We start from the raw sequence: 23,635 nt of genomic DNA, 5'->3' as shown, positions 1-23,635 counted from the left end.
AAACTGTGCTCTGCCCCACCGAGCCCCAAATGATGATTCGAGCCCCAATTGATGGCTTAGAACCCGGACACTGGGTCTACTTTCAGTCAACAACAAAGATAATGGTAGGCAAATTGTCCACCGCTATCTTTATTACTTTTTTATTCTACATCCTGTGTTGTTTTAAAGAATGAAACTATGTTGGTTCGAAGCAGGCATTGTTCTCAGCTTATTGACGTCTTTATTTCAATTCATTGTCATCACATTGTGTAATACAGACCGAATGAAAATGGTGGTGGACAATTCGCCTACTGTTTCTTTCGCCGTTTGGTGTACATATCACATGTACGTATAACTCTCATGTACAACACATATGTTTTACACATGTGCAACATGGAGCGACGTAAAAATAAGAAAATACATATGCAAAATGTTAACACTAAATTGTGTACGTATTCAAAGTTTCTTTAATACATACATAGCAATATATAACATATTTTTAAATGCATTACATAATCATTTCTGTAATCCATTGTAAATTACCTCATACCAAATATCATTCTTTTCTGTAATGCATTGTAAAGTACCAGAGACAAACCAACATGAAAAATGATATAAATCTCAACTATGTTTCCAAATTATTGCAAACTGAAAACAATATTAATGTAATAGGGCGCCGCATTCTCTCATTTACAACGTTTTAATTTAGATTGTTCGCCGGCCCCCAACTACGAAATGTATTTTTATTTGCATAAAATTTGAAATTCAGGATGGCAATTCTCTCTCTGCCCGCCCTGCAGGTGCCTTGGCCGTCTGAAAGAAACACATGAAAAATGATTCCATCTTTGCTTTTTTTTAAAACTTCAAAGTTTGCTCCCTGCCCTCCATAGAATTGATTTCCGCCGAAGGTTGGGAGGAATGTGCAATGCCCCCCTGACCCTGTGGTTGCACCACTGGCAACCCGTCTGCCCCAGATGCTGCGGTGTCAGGATAAAACGCTAAGTGCACGGCAACTTCATCTTTGTTCTTCTGCCGCAATATCCCCATCAATGAACTAACATTTCTTTGCGAACGTTGGGCTCCTCGACAAAGTGTGAAAGGTACCTTACTAAAAATGTTACGTGGAACATATAGAACTTACTAACAGGTAAACTACCCGTCACGATGCAACTTAAGTTAAATAATTTCCCGAGCACGACCTGATGATATCTTGAAAGCACTTGAAATTATTTTCCCAGTGCGACTTGGAGAAAAGAGGAACAACAAGTAGGGGGACAATGAAACCGTTTAACAACAATGCCAAAAAAAACAAAAAAAACTGACTAAGCTCTAGGCAAATATCGAAATTCATAAACAGGTGCAACGTCCCCCGGTTGGACACCAGTCATCACAAAGTTAGTCCGCTACTCCTTTAGTCGGGAACATGAGAATCTGCAAATCATCAGGGCTTGCTGGGTAGAAAAAAAACACAACACTGTTTTCAAAGTTAAAACGCAGTTTTATAAACGCGTATATTTCATAATCACTTACCAGTACAACACTAGAACATTCAATACTAACGTTGGGCAATTCCCTCACATAAAGCGAAAGTCAAAGAACATAATTAATTGTTTACTTTCAACTTATAGGCAAGAAGAAAACTCGAAAAACCAAAATCTATACTTCAATTCTCTCCGTTTCCAAGTTCTTATTATTCTTCACCTTCAATTGTTTTTCAAACTCAGTCTGTCGTCAGGTGAGAAACATTCAGGTTAGTTCACTTCCTCGGCTGAGATTAGAAAGTGACGTCAACACGAACAGATTTTGACGTATTTATAAACATATATAAAAGTTCCAACTACAACTGTATCAGTCTAACTATAATTATCTGTGACAACTTGCACATTATTTGAAATAACAAACATTTTAAAAATCTTAACTTCTTATAAATATAAAATCTTAAACTCTCAGGTTCGTTACAATTGCCCCTCGTCTGGGGAAAATTTTTGAAGAAATTGTAATTGACAAATTCTGAAAAAATTTTGAGTATATAAAGAACATTAAAATATAGAGTTTATCTGCACAATTGAATGACTCAATCTTGGCTTCTCTTCATTTGACAACATCTCAGAAGGAACGTAGTTTACAGTATCAAAAACAGAATGTAATCCAGGATAGTTAATCAGCCAAAACGCAGTGAAATAAGGCAATGATTGGTTCCATGATGGTTGAATAGAACAGTAGGCTTCCATATATCTAGTTTCTTCTCCAGAAAGACTTTGTAGAAAACGGTATAGGATTCGATAAGCAATGAACTGAAACCAGTACTTTCCTATAGCACTTCAAACTCAACACTCTTCTTGTTTCTGTGCTTCTAGAATAATGCCTTAAAATTCCACACCAGCAATATAATAACTCCTGCTTATAGGAATCAATCCAAATATTTACTATATGAACCTTCTCTGAGAGGTCTACGGATTTATACATCCCGATTCTATCCTCATCTTGGACCTTTCGGATGTACCGCACTAAATATATATCTGGAAAATCCTCCTTCATTTGAACAGGAGTGGTAACAAACAACACATCAACTGCCTTTTTCTTAATACTTATTTCTGTCTGGTGCAGTTTTTATAAAAAGCATTCGCCAGAGGAAGTCAGAACCAAAACCTTCTTAAATGAATCCTTTGGTGCTAAAATTCAGACCACCGATTTCCAGTTCTACTTGTCTACCATCTAACACTCTCTTCTTGAGTCTTCTGGAAAATAGGTACACCAGTTTCACATATGGATTTTTTTTTTCACTTGACTGTCTGAAGATACATTTTCGGTCAGCAAAAATAATTTACATATTATCCTTGTATTTTACGTCCCGTCGAGTTCACTTGCCTAAACGAAGAGGAGACACTTAGAAAAGGTCGACGTTTGTTTGACATGATTGGGATCGCTGGTTGTGCAGAAACTCTCTAGTAGTCTCCACTGCTTCTTCCTGCTCAGAGGCAACGTCATGTCTTGGGGAGAAAGAACCACAATTGTCACCTCTACGTCGTGGAGAGTACCGTCTGAGCGGACTACGGCTACGTCGTTCTTCGTAACGCCATCTGTCTGGAGAATTAAGCTCTTGTTCTGGACGAGGTCTGTAGAAATTTCTCTGTCTTTGGTTTTGATCTCGGTTGAAACCTCTCCTGCCTAATCCTCTGTTGAATCTTCGAGGTCGTGAGAAATTTCCTCCTCGCCTCTCTGAATCCGTTTGGATATTCCGGATCTTAAAACTTTTATTCCCTGCAGCATCTTTATTCTTGGAGTCGTCTTTATGCTTCCAAGCATCAGGGTCATCATAAATATCGAAGTCCTTTAAGAAGTGTGTCAATTCATCCACACTTCGTGGAGCGTGCGCCAGACAAAGATTCCGAATGCGATACGGCAACTGTCCAATGATCAAATTAAGTACTTCACTCTCATTAAAATTGTCAGCTAGGTTTCTATACGCTGCGTAGACACTCCAGGCAAAACTCTCTAAGTTGTCGTGGACCAGGCGAGAATACCTTCGGTTCCTCACAGCCGCTAGTTGTCTTTGTTTTGCCTTTTCTGATGCAAATTCATCCTTAAAGCGTGCGCAGAAATCAGCATAATTCACAAAGTTGTCCATATTACCAGCTAACCAATGCTCAGCCTTGCCGGTGAAAACCCGAGGTAATAATTCCAATCTATAATGCTCTGGCACTTGCATTAAGTCGAAACTGACATTTAATTCACGCAGATATCTTTCGGCAGATTGAGCTTCGATATCGCCTTTAAACTTAGGAATGTTCGCGATATCAGCCATTCTGGGCATCTTAAACTCTGTTCTTCGTCGAGGAGAAAAACTGTCATTACTATCCTTTTCTCTAGGCCTCTTGCATCTATCAGAAGTTGTGGTATTACCGGGGAAGAAAGGGTTTGGAAGTACAACTGGAGGTTCATAGGAAGTAGCTTCTGGGTTCAGTCCTCGGATTGGATCAGGCAGTATATCGGAAGAGGTTACTGGTCGAATCTGTAAATTATGGATCTTTTCCTGCAGTTCACTGACCCTACTTATAATTGTAACTGTCTGTTCCTGAATTTCTTGGCGAAGAGATACTTCCATCTTTTTAGCCTTCTCATGGAGAAAATTAACCTTTTCTCCAGCTTCTTTTATTTCAACTTTCTGTTCTTGCACTATATTTTCTATGAGTTCTGTTCGTTCACCAAAGGTTTTTAGTGCTACATTAATAGACTCTACAGAACTCTTTAATTCTTGAACTCTCTCTGGAGGGTCACATTCAGATTCTCTTCCAGACTGGACAATTTCAAGACAGGTTTCCATATTCTTCTTCAATTGATCCTGTTCCTTCTCTATCCGTCCTTGTCGAACTGTTAAGAACTCTAGCTGCTCTTCCACAATTTCCTTTACCCTTTCGTCCACCTTTTCAGTGACTTTACTACTAAGCTTTTCTATCTCTCCTCTGATGCTCTGTACCTGTTCAAGTTTATGTTGAGAGAATAGAGCCTGTAGCTCTGACCTTAGTTTTATATCTTCCTGTATCCTCCTTTCTTCCTGGTTTTCAATCAATGCACGGAAAATATCTAAGTCTTCTTTTCTCTTTCTCTCTTCCTCCTCTTTCTCTTTCCTTTTCTTTTCTTCTTCCTCTTCTTTTTCCTTCTTTCTCCTTTCCTCTTCCTCTTCTTTTTCCTTCTTTCTCCTTTCCTCTTCCTCTTCTTTCTCTTTCCTTCTCTTTTCTTCTATAGACTCAACCATGAGTTTAAAATCCATCATCTCCTTCTTTCGAACTTTCTCTATCTGAGCCATCTCTTTCTTACGCTGTTTCTCCTCCTCTATTCTTTCCTTCTGTCTCCGCTCCTCATCCTTCTGTCTACGCTCTTCATCCTCCTTTTCTTTCTGTTTTCGCTCTGCTTTATCTTTCATCAACCAATCAAGTAGCCAGTGATCTGATGAGGGTTTGGTAGGAACGCTCAGTTCTGGTTCTGGTGCTGACAAGCATGATGTGCATCGCATCTCTTTATTTGATGCCAACGTTACTTCCTGCCCATCACAACTACTATGAAACCTCTGCAAACATTGGCAACACTGGAAGAATTCCCTGTCATTGGTAAGATCATCACAGCATCCAAACTTGGTTTCTGCATCCATTGTCGTTCTTCCTCTGCTTCGCAGATTCATTCCTGTCGCGTCTTTCTCCATTCTACTACACCGTCTATGGCTCTTACCAGTTAATACCTTCACTTCACTATCACACTTTTACCTTCGTGAATTCCAAGGACTTTCACTATCACCTTCGTGAATTCTATGCACGAGCACTTTCAGTATTCACTAAATCGGGTATTACGTTTTAATTGCTGAAATAACTTTGCACTCAAGCCCCACGATTGAACCAAAATAACTATGCACTCGAGCCCCGCGTTGGTGTGCCAAAATAACTATGCAACGTCCCCCGGTTGGACACCAGTCATCACAAAGTTAGTCCGCTACTCCTTTAGTCGGGAACATGAGAATCTGCAAATCATCAGGGCTTGCTGGGTAGAAAAAAAACACAACACTGTTTTCAAAGTTAAAACGCAGTTTTATAAACGCGTATATTTCATAATCACTTACCAGTACAACACTAGAACATTCAATACTAACGTTGGGCAATTCCCTCACATAAAGCGAAAGTCAAAGAACATAATTAATTGTTTACTTTCAACTTATCGGCAAGAAGAAAACTCGAAAAACCAAAATCTATACTTCAATTCTCTCCGTTTCCAAGTTCTTATTATTCTTCACCTTCAATTGTTTTTCAAACTCAGTCTGTCGTCAGGTGAGAAACATTCAGGTTAGTTCACTTCCTCGGCTGAGATTAGAAAGTGACGTCAACACGAACAGATTTTGACGTATTTATAAACATATATAAAAGTTCCAACTACAACTGTATCAGTCTAACTATAATTATCTGTGACAACTTGCACATTATTTGAAATAACAAACATTTTAAAAATCTTAACTTCTTATAAATATAAAATCTTAAACTCTCAGGTTCGTTACACAGGCCACTTAAAGCAAAAGAAGAAACAATTCTTAACAATAATAATGACGGAAGAAAAGACAGCGCCCTGTGATCTTTATAGAGACTGCCGAAAGTACAGGAAAATACATGCGGCTTCTCTTTCAATGCTTGGCTGTTGTATACAATAACAGCGGTCTCACTACAATACCTAACATTCGGGCGCTCAATGTGACTACGAAATATGACACTCTAAGAGTTAATGCTTTCAACATAGGTTTTGAATAGGGGGTGCTGAAAATTAAGGGGTGCGCAAGCACCCCTTCGCGCCCCCCTGGGCCCGTTCCTGCGCCACTGGCTACAAGAAGTAGAAGCACAAGGCAATGAATAATGTCCAAGTCACATTACATGCTATTCTCTTTTCCTCTCCCAAAGGAACAGGGTGCCTTCAATTGTTTCTGTCTATTACAAAATGAACAGTAGGCATCGTCGTCCAAGAAGCACATACAGCACAATGCTTCAGTAAGATACCTCCATTGAAAGGAACGCCATTTCGCATAATTACTTGAAAGATTCCGAATAACATTTATTGTTTCAGTGAAATTCTGCACTCACGATCTCGTCGCCGCCCTGGGTTCGAGTCCTTACGTTCAATTCATAATACTCATAGTGACGATTCGCCTAAACAGGCAGAAAAATAAGAAACCTACAAAAATTACACATTCCATGCAACACCGTTATTTCTTTCTCGGATTTGAGAGGCATTAAAAAGAAGTAAAATAATAAAATACAAACAATACCACAAATTCCATTCATCACCATTTTCTCTGAGGCAGTAAACGAGGTAAATCAATATTATACAAAAAATTACAACAAATTCCACGTATCACAATTTTTCTCAGATTTGAGAGGCAGTAAAATGAGGTTAAAGAAATAAAATACAAACAAATACCACAAATCCGTTACATCATTTTTTATGATTTGAGAGAGTAAAACGAGGTAAAACAAGAAAAATACAAGAAATACCACATGCACCACAAATTGTTTCTCGGATTTGAGAGGCAGTAAAACAAGTTAAAAAAACAAAAATTTTAGGCAATGAAACGAGGTAAACAAGAAAAAGAAAATACCACAAATTTCATGCAACGTCACTTTTTTCATATTTGATTTGTTTCGAACACGAATTTTTATTAGCAGATCCTCCAGGTTCCTCCATTTGTGATATTACCCAAAATGTTTCCTACAACTTACCCATGCGAACCACAAATATTCTTTAATAAAAAGTTAATAGGGAAGGGGAACCGTTGTTTCAATATTAATTCGTAAAAAGATCATGTGTTGCTAGATTTTTGACTGTCTCTTTATCAATATCCAAAGTAAACAAACACATACTACGGACTCTTAATGCAATTCTAAATACATGTATATACTAATCAAACGCGTAGTTTTCGAGTTTAGTACAGTCACAGCAGTAAAACGTGAGTCTTGAAATACTCGCTTCCCTGTGTGTTGCCTAACTCAACGGCGGTGGGCCAACTTGCCACCCAAATTAACTCAACGCCGTAGAGCTAGGCAACACACAACGCCGAGACCTAATTCTATTGTAGGTGAGTGTACATATTATAGGTGTTGTCAGAAATTAGAATGGTGACGTAAATAATAATAATCTGTAATTCATTGCAACTATTATTATTATTATTAATAATAATAATAATAATAATAATAATAATATAACAAACTTCCTTCGTAAGAGAATTCTACCAGATCCTTAGATGAGTGGATAGAACTTCTTTTCAGCATATCATGTCATTAATACGGGTGTCCCACGAACGGCGCAACTGGGAATTAAGAGTGGCGTTACTTTGTAACCGAAACCTGTACATACATAAGTCATACACCAAATGTTAGCCCTGTCCAAGTAGATATTTTTAAACATAGAAACAACAAACGGGGTGCAGTGTTGTTCATGCAGTGTTGCCAAATGTAAGTGAAAGTGTAAATTTATTTTTCCACAAAGCATGGAAAATTGCATGTCAAACATTCGTACGGAAATAAAATTTTCATTTTCTTTTTTTTTCCTGTTTCCAGTATTTCCATGTCATAGACCATCACTAAATTTTCATTTTATTTTTTTCCTGTTTCCAGTATTTCCATGTCATAGACCATCACTAAACACACCTTTTGTTGCCTTCAAACATCAACAGTGTTGCCACTGTACCTCATAATTTTTTTAAAACACCCATTTGGACCGGTACGCCTTTACGAGGCATTTCTGGATTGGCTATACGCGAAAACGATCGGTTTTCTTCTCTGAACTATAGATGGCGAAATAGTCCACCTACCCAAGGTGGAAATTGACGTCCAAATTTCCGTACGAATGTTTGACATGCAATTTTCCATGCTTTGTGGAAAAATAAATTTACACTTTCACTTACATTTGGCAACACTGCATGAACAACACTGCACCCCGTTTGTTGTTTCTATGTTTAAAAATATCTACTTGGACAGGGCTAACATTTGGTGTATGACTTATGTATGTACAGGTTTCGGTTACAAAGTAACGCCACTCTTAATTCCCAGTTGCGCCGTTCTTGGGCCACCCTGTATATTGCACTACGTACATTATTATCATATTATGTTGTAATCTTCTACACAGCTCGTTCAAGAAAATCTTCGAGAGCTACAGTAAAATTTTAGTCTCAAAATTCACGTTATATGACGTATATAATTTTGGGAAGTTTATAAACTAAACTTTTGGAATATTTGTTCTTTGGATTAAGTGGATTAATGTTAAAATGAACTTCTGTATTTATTGCATTTTACACAATTTTAAAAAAATCTGTCATTTTTTTTACTTTGGTGTATGTTTTAATATTATCAGAATCATATTTATGTTATCGACTAAAAATAATTATAAGGGGCTTCCGCGATGGCGCAGTGGTAGCGTCGTCGCCTTGTAATCAAGGGGTCCCGGGTTTGATACCCGGTGGAGACAGACCGGTTCGGATCCCTCTTTAAACTGTAGGTCCAGTACCGATTAGCCTTACTGTACATAAAGTTGACTTAAAACACCAAATCAAACAATCAAATCAAAAATAATAATAAGTTCTCATTTCGTTTCTTCTCATTTGAAATGAACCATGTTAATTTCCAGTGGAGGTCACCTGATCACCTCCCCCCCCTTCCCCAATCATAACGCAAGTGATATACCTATATCTTGGTGAAATCTTCTAGTAATGTATAAGAAGAAAATAACATCAAAGGTTATCTTCATGCAACTTCCGATAAGCACTATCCAACGAAAACCAACTAAAGACTGGAGAATATCTAATTAAACAAGTATGTAATTAGTACGTGCTATCATAATAAGTTTTATCAGTAATTGACGTCATACAATATGGCAGAATCGACTCGTGCCAACTGTTAATGTTTGCAAAATTGCAAAATTCTCTTTACACGTTTTGAAAGAGTGTCAATTTACTTTTTAGCAATAAGTCTAAATCTAGAGCCGGGTAGTACAGTTGGCTGTCGACCTTCGTGACGAAGTGGTTAGCACAGCTAACATTATTTGACTAATTTATCTATGCACAATAGGTCTGCGGACAATTTGACTCTTGTCATCTACGCAAAATACGTCTGTGAACAATTTGTCTACTATCATCCATGGGCGTCCGGAAGGGGGGCAAGGGAGGGCTGTGCCCCCCCCCTGGAAAATGAAAGTCAACCAAAAATTATGTATTTCACACATATAATTTCACTTTAGCCACAATAATATGTGTTAATTATTGCATGAACATCATAAATTCAAATTTAAGCAATGTTTTTTTTAGGGAAAAACACTATTTTTGGACAAAATGTGCCTTGTTTGCCCCCCTGGAAAAAATACCTTCCTTGCTCCTCCCTGGAAAAAATCCTGCGGACGTCCATGCTATCATCAATTCTCAATATGTGTGAGGAAAATTGCCTACTATTATCCATGCATTAAAACCACAGATTTATCCTGCTTCCTTTACGGATAAATATTCTTCCGCGAAATTAACTAGTAAAAGGTGATTACCGGAAACGGAAAAGGGGAACATGGCACGTGACAATCACATATGCTATATTCATAATTACCACATTTAATTACCAACTTTTCCCTTCTCTGCGGGGGGGATGTTTGCCCTCTCCCTCCCTCCCTTCACCTCTGACATTGTTACTATTTCATTCCTCTTAGGCCCAGCGCGCACTACGATTAAAAAGCTGGGCGATTTTTTAATCCAGGAGGAAAAAAAGTGTTGCTCGTACTTTTGTCAAGCGTACACCAGCGATAAAACAGTTAGCAATTTCAGGAACATCACGCTCATTTACTACTAAAACGCAAGGCCATGAAAATAGGCGGCTGGGCAGAATTGCGCTGGTGCCACATCTGGGAAAAGCAAAGCGAGAGCGGAACAAAAATCACCGGTTCTCGCACACTGTGTGGCAACGTCAAACGGGCTGCGTTGCCTAGTTCGAGCGTCAGACAGACCTCTCTCTCCGGGGAACTTTTGTGTCATCCCTCACCTTTCGAGCGAAGACTGTCAATTTGTATCGCATGGAATTACAAAGACCAACTCTACAACGATATTTTCCTTTATCTTAAATCTCCGAACACACGGGGTTGTGTTCCGACGTGGCAACAACGCGAGCTTCTGCCACCCGCCTAATTTCCTGACCGTGCGTTTTTCTTTTAATGCCTATGTTCCTAATAGCTGTCTTTTCTTTTCAAACTGAAGTAGTTGTGGAGGAAGCGTTTGTGGAAGAAGCGTTTATTTTAAATAACAGTGCATTATGAATGACTAATTGCGACTAGAATAACTGGGTAAGTCAGAGCTGAAAAAAAAAATCGGAAACTATCAGTAAAATAAATTACCGTTTTTCAAACTCTCGAAAAATAAACTTATCTTAAGCTTTATGCTTATTTGAAAGGTATATATTCTTTAAACAAATTTCCGGAACAGACTTGTTCTAGGCTTATTTGAAATTTAATGAAACGGAAAACAGAAGTTCGTAATGAAAATTGTGAGCAAACGTACATCTATTCATTTGAATATTTAAGAATGGTCTCCTTGCTCCATTTGAACTAGGAATGGTATTGAGATGAGACTGGCAGCAATACTTAGTCTGCAATGCTGTAGAACAGATCGATAAATCAACAAACAGCAGGTATAGTTTCTACAGGAAGGGAAGCACAGGTAGTGTCAATCGCATACTTGATGTCATCCAGTGACAATGGTTTTGTGGCATGACCGTAGGCAGGAAAAAAAATTCGGGGGGGGGAGTTCACTCATAATTGTTCGCATGTGCGTTGCAAGATATTTGAATAATAGAAATAATAACCATAATAATTATTAAACAATAATAATTAAAATTTAATAATAAAAAACTTTTTCCAAATGTATTATTATTATTGCTGTCCTTATATCCATGAGGAGACTTTCCTACTCTATCCATCAGAAGTGTGAATATGCAGCACAATTGTTTTTATTATTATTTTTTGTAAGTTTCATGCAGTGTGTACTGAAATGCACGGTTATTACATTTTATTATTAAATTTTAGATACCTTCAGGAGGGGTGTAAGGGGTGCTCCTTCCACGTAGTGCACCCAATAGTCAACCTCACTTCCACGTAGTACACCCTGGGCTGCAGACTAACGAGGCTCTGGCGACTGGCCCCATGGTCAGTATAATTTTGTTTGTGTTGTCTTGTTTTGTCCTTATTTGTACTGAGTGCTCCTTTACAGCCTCAGCTTTTAACGAAAGTCAGAAGATTTTATGATTATAGTTATGCAACGTTAGAGTTGTTAATTATGTGTAACGATAAGGGGCTGGACCCCGTATAATGTGACGGGTGCAAAATAGCCTTAGTGCTGACGCACCCAAAATTTTAAATTCAAATTCGAATTCAAAAGATACCTTCAGGAAAAAGCTTTAAGAGTTAGATAAATTTTATTCATAAAGTTTATGTTGTTTGACCAAGCACAAAACAAAATTTTTGGAATTTTGAATTAACTGGTAAAACATAACGTGGTGACTGTATTGTAACCTCAATGTTTCGATCTAACGCTGTCTTTTTTTTTTTTTTTTTTTGTTATTCTGTTCGAATACCAACTAACTGGACTTTATTTCCGTTATTAACAATAAAACTAACAAACGTTCTGCTATTTTGTAACTTGCAATATACGATGTAAATTCGGGGCGAGGGGGGAGGGTTCTATGCACTATACAAGTATGTATTTTATAGGACCGCATATAGGTTAAAAATGTATGTACTATATCAACCACTGGGTGAAGGATAGTGAATGTAACGTGCTACGAAGCTGGATATACCAGGTTTGAACTCTCTTATCAAGGGGGAATTAAACGCTTATCGAACAGGAAATTAAAAAGTTGGAACGGGAATTTTGGTAAAAAAAAATAAAACATTCAAATGCTAACCAAGGCAAATTTATTGCACAAAAGTATACACTAAAAACGTAACGTTTCCACCCTCTAACAGGGTGTTCTTCAGACAAAGATTCACAATAAATTGAGAGATCTTTGTCTGAAGAACACCCTGTCAGAGGGTGGAAACGTTACGTTTTAAGTGTATATTTTTTTATGCAATAAATTTGTCTTGGCCAGCATGTTTTATTAACATGGAAACAAAACAGTGTTACCATTGGGAATTTTGGAACAATCACAAGGAAATTTTTAGTCAGCTCCAGGAACAGCACTGGAAAGAGGACAGCAGAAGTGAAAATGAAGGGGTTGCAGGTGAGATGCAAGAATTAAACGAATTAAACCAGTTTCCCTTAAATTTCGTAATTCAAAATGTTTGAAAACTCTAGCTCCATCATTTCAGCATTGTCTCCCTGTTGTATTTTTGTAAAACTCAGAATAAATTTTTCAAAATGTGTTACAAATTTTTGTTTCTAAACTTCCATTAATCCAAGATGCCAGAAGTTTCGGGAGGGTTAACCCCCCATCTAAATACGGCCATGCTTTGTGGGTACACATCGTTCTTCAGTTTCCCAGAGGTAGAAATCTAACTGTGTTAAATTGGGAGATCTCTGTGGTTATTTCACACTTCTTACATTGCTGAAAAGAAACATTGCTCACCTCTGCCCCTTTGGGTACACAAATGCCTACCGCCTGGTGGGCTGTGATGGAACTAAAAACAACACACGATCACACACACACGCTCAATGTAGATATTGCAGCTTCAAATACAAAAAGTCTAGTTAAGTTATCTTAGTAGTTTCTCTGTTATTAACATTCAAAGAGTGTAAACTCTATTTGGGGAAACACTGCAAAGTATAAGCAAAATATACATTGTGTCACAGCACAGCACCAAGCAGTTTCTGAAAATTCCTCTCCATTCGAAAAACCGCTAAGAGACTCAAACATCTGGAAAAAATACATCTGCCCAAAATTCCTTCCAGAGCATTCACCTGAATCTTCGTGTGGTTTGCTTTCCCTGTTGACTAGATATTCGCAATAGTTTCATAGGCTTGTGTAGTTACGAAATTGCGGAACAGTAACTTATTTCTCCATTTCACCATAATTGTGCAATATAGGGGAACTAGAGGGAAAATAGACACGTGGGGAACATGGACACAATTAAGGTTATTGCGTCACAGCGTATGTGCGGTGAAAAAAATCAATTGTAGGTTGTCAACATTGGTGGAGTCTTGATTGTCATTTGCAACTTCGTACTCATCTGAGATGGGCGATAATTAGTGTTGTGGACCTGTTTAAAGGGAAGTACTTCTCGAAATTGTACTAGAAAATACAACACCATTAAGCCTTGTTTCCATGATAATCAAAAACTCAATATGCTGACCAAGGCAGAATTTATTTTATTATAAAATAAATTCTGCCTTGGTCAGCATATTGAGTTTTAGAAAATACAGCTGATGTTATTTTTGACTACTAGTAGGAGTTAAGATCTGAGCAGAATATCATTTGACATATGATTTATATATGTAGTAACAAACAACAAAGCTAGAATAACGGTTCACACACTTCGAATTTGAATCATAGTGCTGTGCCTCATCCGAACACAGTAGTGCCAACCTACATAAAAGGTTGCAATTCGGGGGAAATTGAGCACAGCAATTCGGTGTAGTAAAGGTAATATGGTCACTTTAGAAACAAACGCTTCTAAGCCATTGAATCCTTTTTGAAACTCCAGAAACTCGTTTTCATTCTACGCTATTTTACTACTTCCATATCTGATGTAACTAAAATTATCGCACCATCTTCGGAAGAAAACTGGAGCCAACTTACAATATTTTATAATAAAATAAATTCTGCCTTGGTCAGCATATTGAGTTTTTGATTATCATGGAAACAAGGCTTAATGGTGTTGTATTTTCTAGTACAATTTCGAGAAGTACTTCCCTTTAAACAGGTCCACAACACTTATTATCGCCCATCTCAGCGCTCGCAGTTTTAACGTGATAACCAGTGATGCAACAGTCTGCGTGGGCCAGAGCCTACGTCACTAACACCAGAGGTGAAAGAGATCATCCAACCAGCTACGGTGTGACGTGTGGTCAGCACGACAAACCCCGAGTCGTTGTCACACATGTTGGTTCATCCAAAGCGACATGTAAATGATGGTGTGTTCGGGAAGTGATTTTTTCTCTTCGCATCGATTCAGTTTCATTACGGGGACCAGTGGCGGCGATTGGGTTGGGGGAGAAAGGTGCCAAAACTGGGGATGCAAGTATAGTGCGGGGCCAAAGGTGTGTGTGTAGGGGGGAACTTCCCCCTAACCGCCGCCACAGAAGGGAACAGATAAACCGATTCTTATTCCCTATCTCTTTCTGTATTGTAGGTTATGCTGGTCACCCACTGGGACGAAAGTGAATGATGCGATAGATATGACGGAAGTTTTATTGACATCAAGCGCATAGCAGAAGCAAGGTGAGAAAAAGGAGCGTGAACATTACACGCATCTTCCTCAATGAAGCTTTCGTTTAGGCCGTCGGCTCGGCCAACAGCATTACTTACAGAAAAGGCTGCACTCGGAGTGAAGCGATCATTTTTTTGGGAGGGGGTTAATTTTATTGCTACTCAGTGCCGTGCACAGGAATTTCGAAAAGGAGGGGGGTTACATGTAATTTTTGGAGTAGTCAGTCCTCATTTTGCCATTTTTAATGCCTTTAACGGTGTTTTCTTTAAGGAATACTGGCCCAAAGATATTTATTCAATAGGGCGCTTAGCCCCTTGCCCCCAATAGTTTTTTTTTTATTCTTGTAATTACTCATGTTCTAATGAAGCACTAACCAATGGCACTATTAGATTCGTTAGTGCTCTCTGTTGGGGGAGGGCTAGGTTCACATACCTCGCTCAGCCCATAGCCACTATACATTTTGGCACCCTACGCAGGATTGTGGTTTGACGTCCCCCCTCCCTACAACGCACACTCACACTACCACGCACCTACATTATCTGTGCGTCCTTCGATATTTTCTTCTTATGCCATGGTTTGTGATATTTACATCTTACACATTGAAATGAGGAGAAAAAGAAAATCAGTAAAAATAATATAGATTTCATTTAAACATCCATATTTTGCATCTCTGATCTTTTTTTTTAAGTTTAGCATATTAAGAATATTTCAGTTATGTCTTTCATTTATTTGCTTTATATTACTTCGCCTTTGGTGTCACTTTTCGCTAATTTGCGAAGATGGGTATGGTTGATGATGTGATGAAATTGATGAATGGACACTCACAAACATCCATACCCAGACCAGGATTCGAACCCGGGACCCATGGCGTCGTAGCGCGATGTGCTAACCACTCCGCCACGGAGGCGGCAGTTATTTCTTTGTGTCTGACGAACATCTTTCGAAATGTACTATTAATACTACTTTGGGAAGCAGTGTGTTAGCAGAATATAAGCCTACAAGTAAAACAAGAAAAGAAAGGGTAACGGTTCCAATTGTTTTAAAATTATTTTTTTTCAAATTCTCCTAGCAGGAAGACTAGTTATCGTAGAATTTGACAATCATTGTCTCACGAAATTTAAACCAGTGGGAATTAATGTAGAAGTAAATCGGAACCGTAGTAGAATGCATTTACGGACTTATTTTAGTGCTAAGAGAACCAAACCTGGCCTGCCTAACCTAACTACGAAATGATACCTGGTGTCCCAAAAGTCGTTCCCTGATTACAAACTTTATTCATATCCGCTATATGTAAGGTAGAGATGTGAAAGTGGTGCCAAAATGTTGGAAAAGTTTTTTTGTTGCGGGTTTCAGTAACGTGTCATTGCCTAGGAAACCGGAAATGTTCACAAATCAGGAAAAAGCTCAGTGTGTCCTTTGGTATCATTAGGCAACAAAGCATGTACAATTTGCACTTTGTGTGCACGAAACAATAAACGTTTGTGTAAGATATCATGAAGAGAACTCTTTGGCTGATGTTTGATGGTCGGCCACTTCTCGGTAAGTCAGCAACAGATCCTGTGGTCGTGCCCTTGTCATACCACGACTTAATGCTCTTGACATAGGGCGGCATCTTTCCATAGGTTGGTTTGAGTTGGTGTTTTAAGTCCACTTTATGCACAGTAAGGCTAATCGGGACTGGACCTACAGTTTAAAGTGGAATCTGAACCACTATGTGCTTCCACCGGACCTTGATTACAAGGCGACGACGCTACCATCGGGAGGCCCTTTCCATAGGTTGTTTGAAAGTTCCTCTGCACTGTTACTGGTGACTATGTCTCATGATACCAAAAAACACACTGAGATTTTTTCTGATTTGTGAACATTTCCGGTTTCCTGGGCACTGACTCTGTTACACTACAGCCACGTTACTGAAACTTGCAACAAAAAAACTTAGTTAGTTTTCCAACATTTTGGCACCACTTTCACATCTCTACCTTCTTACATATAACGGATACGAATAAAGTTGGTAATCAGGGAAATACTTCCGGGACACCCTGTATATTGAAGAGAATCTTAAGTAATCGCTAAAACTCCACAGTATGTGTTAACAGAAGTAAATCGAAATCGAACCATGTTAAAATTGCATTTGTACCATGATGAAATCGCAATAAAACAAAAGGAACTTGGGCCAAGAAAAGTTACGAATAATAATTAAATTACTCGCTTTGGCCCTGAGGGTGCTAATAGAGGGTGTCCGAATTACTATCTGTAACAAAACATGTTTTTGATGCATCCAAATGAATTATACATTAATGAATTATACATAGTCCTAAAGTTTCTGTGAGCAAAGTAGTAATGGATGATATTAAACGTGACGTCAGCGGCGCAGAGCATGATGGGAAATCTGGCTAGATCCGCACGTGGTCCGGCTCAGTCCGGAAAACCACAGCAAGCGTGAAGCGAAGCATATGCTGTGTTCATGAAAATGACCCGATGTTTAACATTTTTAATTGTATTATTGTAGATTTTCAAATGTAGTTTCCTTTTGGTGAATTAATACTTTGTGTGCAGGTGTGTGTGTGTGTCTGTTGTGTGTATGCCATTGTTTATGTATTAATTGTGAGAGAACATCATACTTTTATACAGTTTCATCGGTGGTTAAGATGGCGTGATTTTTCCAATCCGGGGTGAAATATGAATCGTATTTGAAAGGCAAGTACTAAGTGGTTTATGCCTAACGTTATATAACTTTTATGCTACTTTTTACATCCGCATGCTTTGAAACGCGCGTGGTTGCTGTACAATCTCTAATAACGTTTACAAAAAAATAAAATGCTGCTTATCAATCAGCGAATGCTTTCGCAGTATGTGTATATACTTTTCAACATATCTTCTTTGGCTGTCTCAATATACGTACATACGAAAAGTGACAGTGATACGTTACGGCCTTAAAAAATGTAGTACACAATTTTGTACTTCGGAACTTTTCTATAAATTATCATTTTCACAAGACAAAGTTTAACTTTAATTCACTTTTTTTTTAAAAAAAATATCTTTTTTTCAATTCCCCTCCACCGGGAATCGAATTTTGGATCCTTCAATTACAAGGGGATAGCATTAGCCACTGCACTATCGGATAGGCCCGATTGATTCCATGACAAACAGGTTACATAGTCCTGTATTTTTTTGTATGTTACGTAGATTTATACAACGTTGTTCTGTGGCACCTAGCATATATTTAGATACTCTGGTCATTGTTACGAGTCTTTGCAAAATGTGAAAGACTATATTTGGCATAAATCGTTATATTTGTACCTTGAATCACTGCCACAAAAGCTGTAGGCGCAATGCTTATCAAACGTGTTCTTAACACGCTCCGAATCGTTTGCTGGAATCCTGGCGGCGGGCAAAGAGTGGGGGGGGGAGTTGTTCGCTGAATATCATCCATTAGTACATTTAGAACATTTGGTACATTTTTAGTACATTTAGTACATTTTTACATGCACCCCACGAGTCGCACGGAGGATGTCCAGTCGATATTCGATTTCCCACCAGGTTGACTGTAGCATGTGTGGTTGTCCCATGTAATCCTATCACGAAGCGGTACCAGAGTTGTCAATTTGGTTGCATACACAATGTCCTTAACATGACCCCACAGGAAAAAAATCGGGTGGGGAAATGTCAGGCGCATGTAAAAATGTTCTAAATGTACTAATTACTATTTTGCTCGCAGAAACTATTCATTAATGCATAATTTATTTGGTAGCATTAAATACATGTGGAGTTACAGACTGTTGAAATTAGGGCGTTTCAATTCAGACATCCTACTTTCCCGCGTCCCGGGATGCTTATCGAACTACTTCTACCTTAGCGCCCAGGGCGTTACCCACTCCCTAGGGTTAACAGATCGCTGTAAGGGAAATGTAGGACATTAAGTCAAAATGTAGGACACAAACATTCTCAATATATAATACATATTTCTATAGAACACAGTAGAAAGTAGTTGAAAAATGACACTTTTCAGTCTTAAAAAATGAATTCTTAATTTTTAAATGCAAAATTTCAAAACTTGCAACACCTCTTACCAAATTATTTGAGTGGTACTTCTCAGAGACAATTTTTATCAAAATTCCAGGTTTAGTCAAAGTCAGTGGCGTATGCTGGGTTTAAAACCTGGGCTATCTATTTTTATCATAATGTTCAAATGGGAGGCTCTTTTTCGTTCAATTTCTTGGATTTTAAGGTGATGCGACATTGCGATTAAAATACATACATTAATATTTACTAATAATTATAAAAATATCACTGTTTCATTAATACAGAAACAATAAGGAAAACATTTCAAATATTTCATGGTTAATTATAAAATATAGAGGCCCATATTGTGAAATATTTATGTAGGCCTACGTGCGAGAATAAAATATACGCGTATAATAAACTTCTTACCTTGAATATTTAATTTGGACAGGAACTACAAATACGTCACCGACCGCCTCCACTGGTGGTAGTTTTAAAGGAAAGGAGTCCATCCCCATGTATAGAGCGAGCACAAACCTTGGACGAAAAATCCCCGCGCAGCCAATTCTTCCGTTCAGCTCGGGCCATAAGGAATAATGGTCCACTCTCCCGCTCCTCTTCTCGCGGGAGTACGGTGCACAGGAGTCGCGGGTTTTATACTATCATTTTTTCCCGCGGTCGTTGTTTGAGAGTGAAGCAGCAGTCACATTTGATAGTCGATTATTTTCTGTATTTAATCTGGGCTTCGGCGATAGCCTAAGTAGCCTAGAATATACGCGCCTGATCAAACTATAGGTTAGAGTGGACAGTCAAATTCTTTGAAATTATAAGGACCAGTACCAAACAAACATTTGACAGACCTTATGAAAAAGTAATTTCTCTCGAGTCTGTTATGCTGATGGTAATGAAAGTACTCTCTCAACATTTGAATTATGACCTGTAATGGCAAACAAATATTCAGTAATTACCGTAATTTAAAATAGTTTGAGAAATGTCATCTAAGGTAGTTTTTAGTTCAATAACAGAGTGTCTACCGAAATAACACATCCATAATTCTTGACTTTATATGGACTTTTCTAGACCTATTTTTCGTCTTTCTTAACGTTTATTTACTCGACCCCTACTTAGGTAAAGTTGAAAATTAATAATTAAGAAAATAAATATTTATTTAATAAAAACCCCTACCAAAGGGCCAGTTAAGATGAAAACTGAAGCTGAATTTAAGAAGAGAATTACATCTGCTTTCTCGTATTAATGCATCCTGAACTGTGTTTGGCAGATAAGCGAGGCTTTGGCGTCTACTCACTGCCAGTATAAACTTATGTGGGGCTTGTGTCGGTTCTCCCTATATGTTTGTGACTGTCCCTTTATCCATCTTATCTTACCGCCATTCATCCTCATCTTCGAGATTACCCAAAGTGACAGAAAAAGTGATGTAAAATAAACTAAATCAACCAATCAGTCATTATGATAGCAAAAATTCTTGACCACAAGGATATTTATTACCTTTTTATTGACTTCTTGACAGCGGAGGCGCCAGGATTAATTATCTAGGGATGCTGAAGGGGTGCGAAATAAAGAAGACATTAAATATGCATGCATGTTTTAGTCCCTAAATCAGATATCAATCAACTTTTAGTAGGCATCTATGATAAAATGCTAATGAAACTGAGTTTAGCACAACAACGACGATTGGAAATTTAAAAAGAACAGTTTGTTCAAGGAAGGTCAATAACAGCCGATATGGACGGCTGGGAGATTTTTCCGTGGCAAGCAAGCCATTTTTCGAGGTATATTTTCCTCCCTAATAGTGTTGCTGACTCTCTCCAAAAAAATCCTTCAGTTTGAAACTATACCATGTTCCTGCAAATGTCTTATAAAAATTAACATAAATGACCGTGACTGAGATGTAGGCTACAATTTTAGATTGACATCCATTATTTTAAGTCCATTTTATGCACATATAGGCTAATCGGGACTGGACCTACAGTAGTTTAAAGTGGGATATGAACCACATTTTGCCTCCACTGGGTATCAAACCCGGGATCCCTTGTTTACCAGTCACAACCAATTGTGGTACAAAATTCAGTTAGTAAGCAAACGTCAAATACGATGTATAGGTGACAACAACTGCTGAGTGTTCAGTTTGTGTGCGTTGGGTAGAAGAAAGAAATCGCTACTATGCAACCTAAAGTTCTGCAATTTGAAAAAGAAAATGACACAAAAAATACGAAATCGTGAAGTCACATTCATGTAATTATCATTTTTTTCCGTTGCTTTGTTACTACCCGTGTTTTCATATGCGTTCGTTTTACGTATACGTACCCTAGCTTCCGGCTGCCCAGATGCTGTGTGTCGAGACAAAACTCAAAGTGCACACTTCTTAGTTAAACTCCCTTGGGCCGCACTGTCCCAAGAACGAACTATAACATTTATTCGCGAATTTTTTCCTCCTTACAACAAACAGTCTTTGAAAAAGTCTGAAATGGTATGTTTACTAGAACAAATGGAACGAATTAACAAGGAAACTACCGTCACGATACAACTCGCAGTAAATAATTTCCCGAGATTGATCTGATGATACTTGAAAGCAACTGAAATGTTTGTTGCACTGTGACTTGCAGAAAAGAGGAAGAACAAGTAGGCGGACAACGAAACCGTGTGCAAACAGTGCAAAGGAAAACATACACCTGACAATGAACTAATCGAAAATCACAAATAGACTACTTGAAACACACGAAGAAATAATCCTTAAAAACAATTCTGAAGAAATAAAGACAAAAGCCGCTGATCTTTATAGACTGCCGACAGCACAGCAAAATAAATGCGGAATCTGTTTGAGAGTAGGATCAATGCTTGCCTGTTGTAAATAATAACAGCAGCCTCACTTCAGTACCTAACATTCGGCCCTCAATATGACAACGACATGACATAATATGACACTGTAAGAGATAATATTTTCCGTAGAATATAGGTTTTGGATAGGGGGTGCTGAAGGGTGCGCGGAAGAAAATTACGGGGTGCCGCACACCTTCGCGTCGCCCTGGCGCCGCCCCTGCTTCTTGACCTACTTGTTAATTTCTTTACTTTTTCTTGACTGGCAGACACCCTGAATAACTTTGTTTTGTATACCCCTGCTTTGCAATCAAATTATATTGAATATTAAATAAGAATCGGCAACACCTTGTTCCATCTGTATAAACCCTAAGGCAAGAAATTCTGCTCGGGCATTGAACAGTGACGTTATCAGAAAGTGGTCCCAAATAAATTCCGTTTTTCCGTTTGTTTAATAGCAGGACAAACTTCTATTCTTTTTGGGCAATGACTGAATGAAAATAAATTTCACTATTGAGTTTGGAAGAGTACTTGCATGATTTTTTTCTGTTACCTCTAATATTATGTGACGCTTAAAATGTAGGACATTTATGATATTTTTCAAATTCCTCCCGGACGCCGGAAATAAGGCTAAAATGTAGGACATGTCCGGGTAAAACCGGACGTCTGGTAACCCTCCCCCTTCTAATCGACAAATTCTGTTTCTGCGACAAATACACACTTGGCTTGCAGTCGGATCTGAATCAGGAGCGAGAAATGCATATGCGAGATGCATGTTCATGCCAAGTTTATTTTCGGTCACCCGTTCGTTTGAGACAAGCTTCCACCCACGACATTTTTCAGCAGCTACAAGGAGAAAATAGAAACGTACTCACCTAAGACAGCAACGAGGAGAAGGTGAGCGGGTAGCACCATGTTTGCCTAGTTCCTGAAGCAACAAACCGCGAATCTTCCTGCACAAGCACCTTAACGTTAGTGCGAACAGGAAACTGACAGATTATCTGCAGCCCACAGCGACTCAAGTTATCCGGCGTCAAGTTCGCCAGACGCGGACAGTGTTGCAAAGTCATGACAAAAAAATTCCCTTTAAACAGACCGGAAATCCCATTCCAGAAAAAAAACAGTTGCAATGTCTAGAATTTTTTAAGCATTTGTGTAGAGCCATTTCTAGAATAACAATACTTTAAGCTTTTAATGGTAGCGGAACGCACAGACTCTGCCCTAGGAGGGTGCGGGGCCTAGGGCATACAATATACGCTGGGTCTGTAACCTAAGCTTTTCAGAGGACTAAAAAACAGATATTTTTGTTCCTTAGTCTGAAGTACAGGTGTCCTATTATCATTGTGCTAATTAAGATTTTTGCTTTGGTGGGAATGCCCACTCTCTGGCGTATTTGTGATTTCATTTCTGGGAGGTATTATTTGGGGGATTAGAGGGGTATGAAAGGTTTTATGTATGTTATGTGTCAGAAAACTAAACTATTCCTTGCGGTTCTTGGGTAGAACATTGGTTCTAGCCTAGGTCATTAAATCTGACAACATTTACACGTATCTAATTTAGAAACACTTACTATATTCACATCCTAAGAAAAACCCCTCATACACAAGAAAGAGCTATCGAAGCATAGGCGTGCGCAGATCCTCTGATTAGGGGGGGGGGGCAAAAGCCTTGATGAAAGATCAGTCGGGAAAGAAAAACCTCATTTTATCTCACTGTTTTCACTTTCATTGCATTGATGGCGGTGTATACAACCCATCAATACCCATATAAATTCAGCAACATAGAGGCACCATAACGAATACATAAATTGTCTCTGAAATGTGCCGCGATCCATTTCCTCCCCAAATTGTGTTCATGCATTTAAGACAAAACTGTTTTGCATCAAGAGTCTGAAGTACAT

General features: G+C 38.4%; 1 protein-coding gene across 1 annotated transcript in view; it reads right to left on the bottom strand.

Annotated features, from left to right (window-relative positions):
* LOC145987924 (uncharacterized) overlaps window positions 1-22,768 on the bottom strand; it is a 170,212-nt gene extending 147,444 nt beyond the window's left edge. The window contains exon 1 of the mRNA XM_083122743.1: window positions 22,611-22,768. Within this exon, the coding sequence (XP_082978869.1) occupies window positions 22,611-22,650 (40 nt within the window). The 5' untranslated portion in view covers window positions 22,651-22,768. The remainder of the gene's footprint in view (window positions 1-22,610) is intronic.
* Between the last annotated feature and the right edge of the window lie 867 nt (window positions 22,769-23,635).

Source organism: Lepisma saccharinum, chromosome 5 (assembly GCF_977018435.1).
Source record: "Lepisma saccharinum chromosome 5, izLepSacc3.1, whole genome shotgun sequence".
NCBI lineage: Eukaryota > Metazoa > Arthropoda > Insecta > Zygentoma > Lepismatidae > Lepisma > Lepisma saccharinum.
The sequence above is the reverse complement of the archived record's forward strand: the minus strand, read 5'-3'. Positions and strand labels throughout refer to the sequence as shown.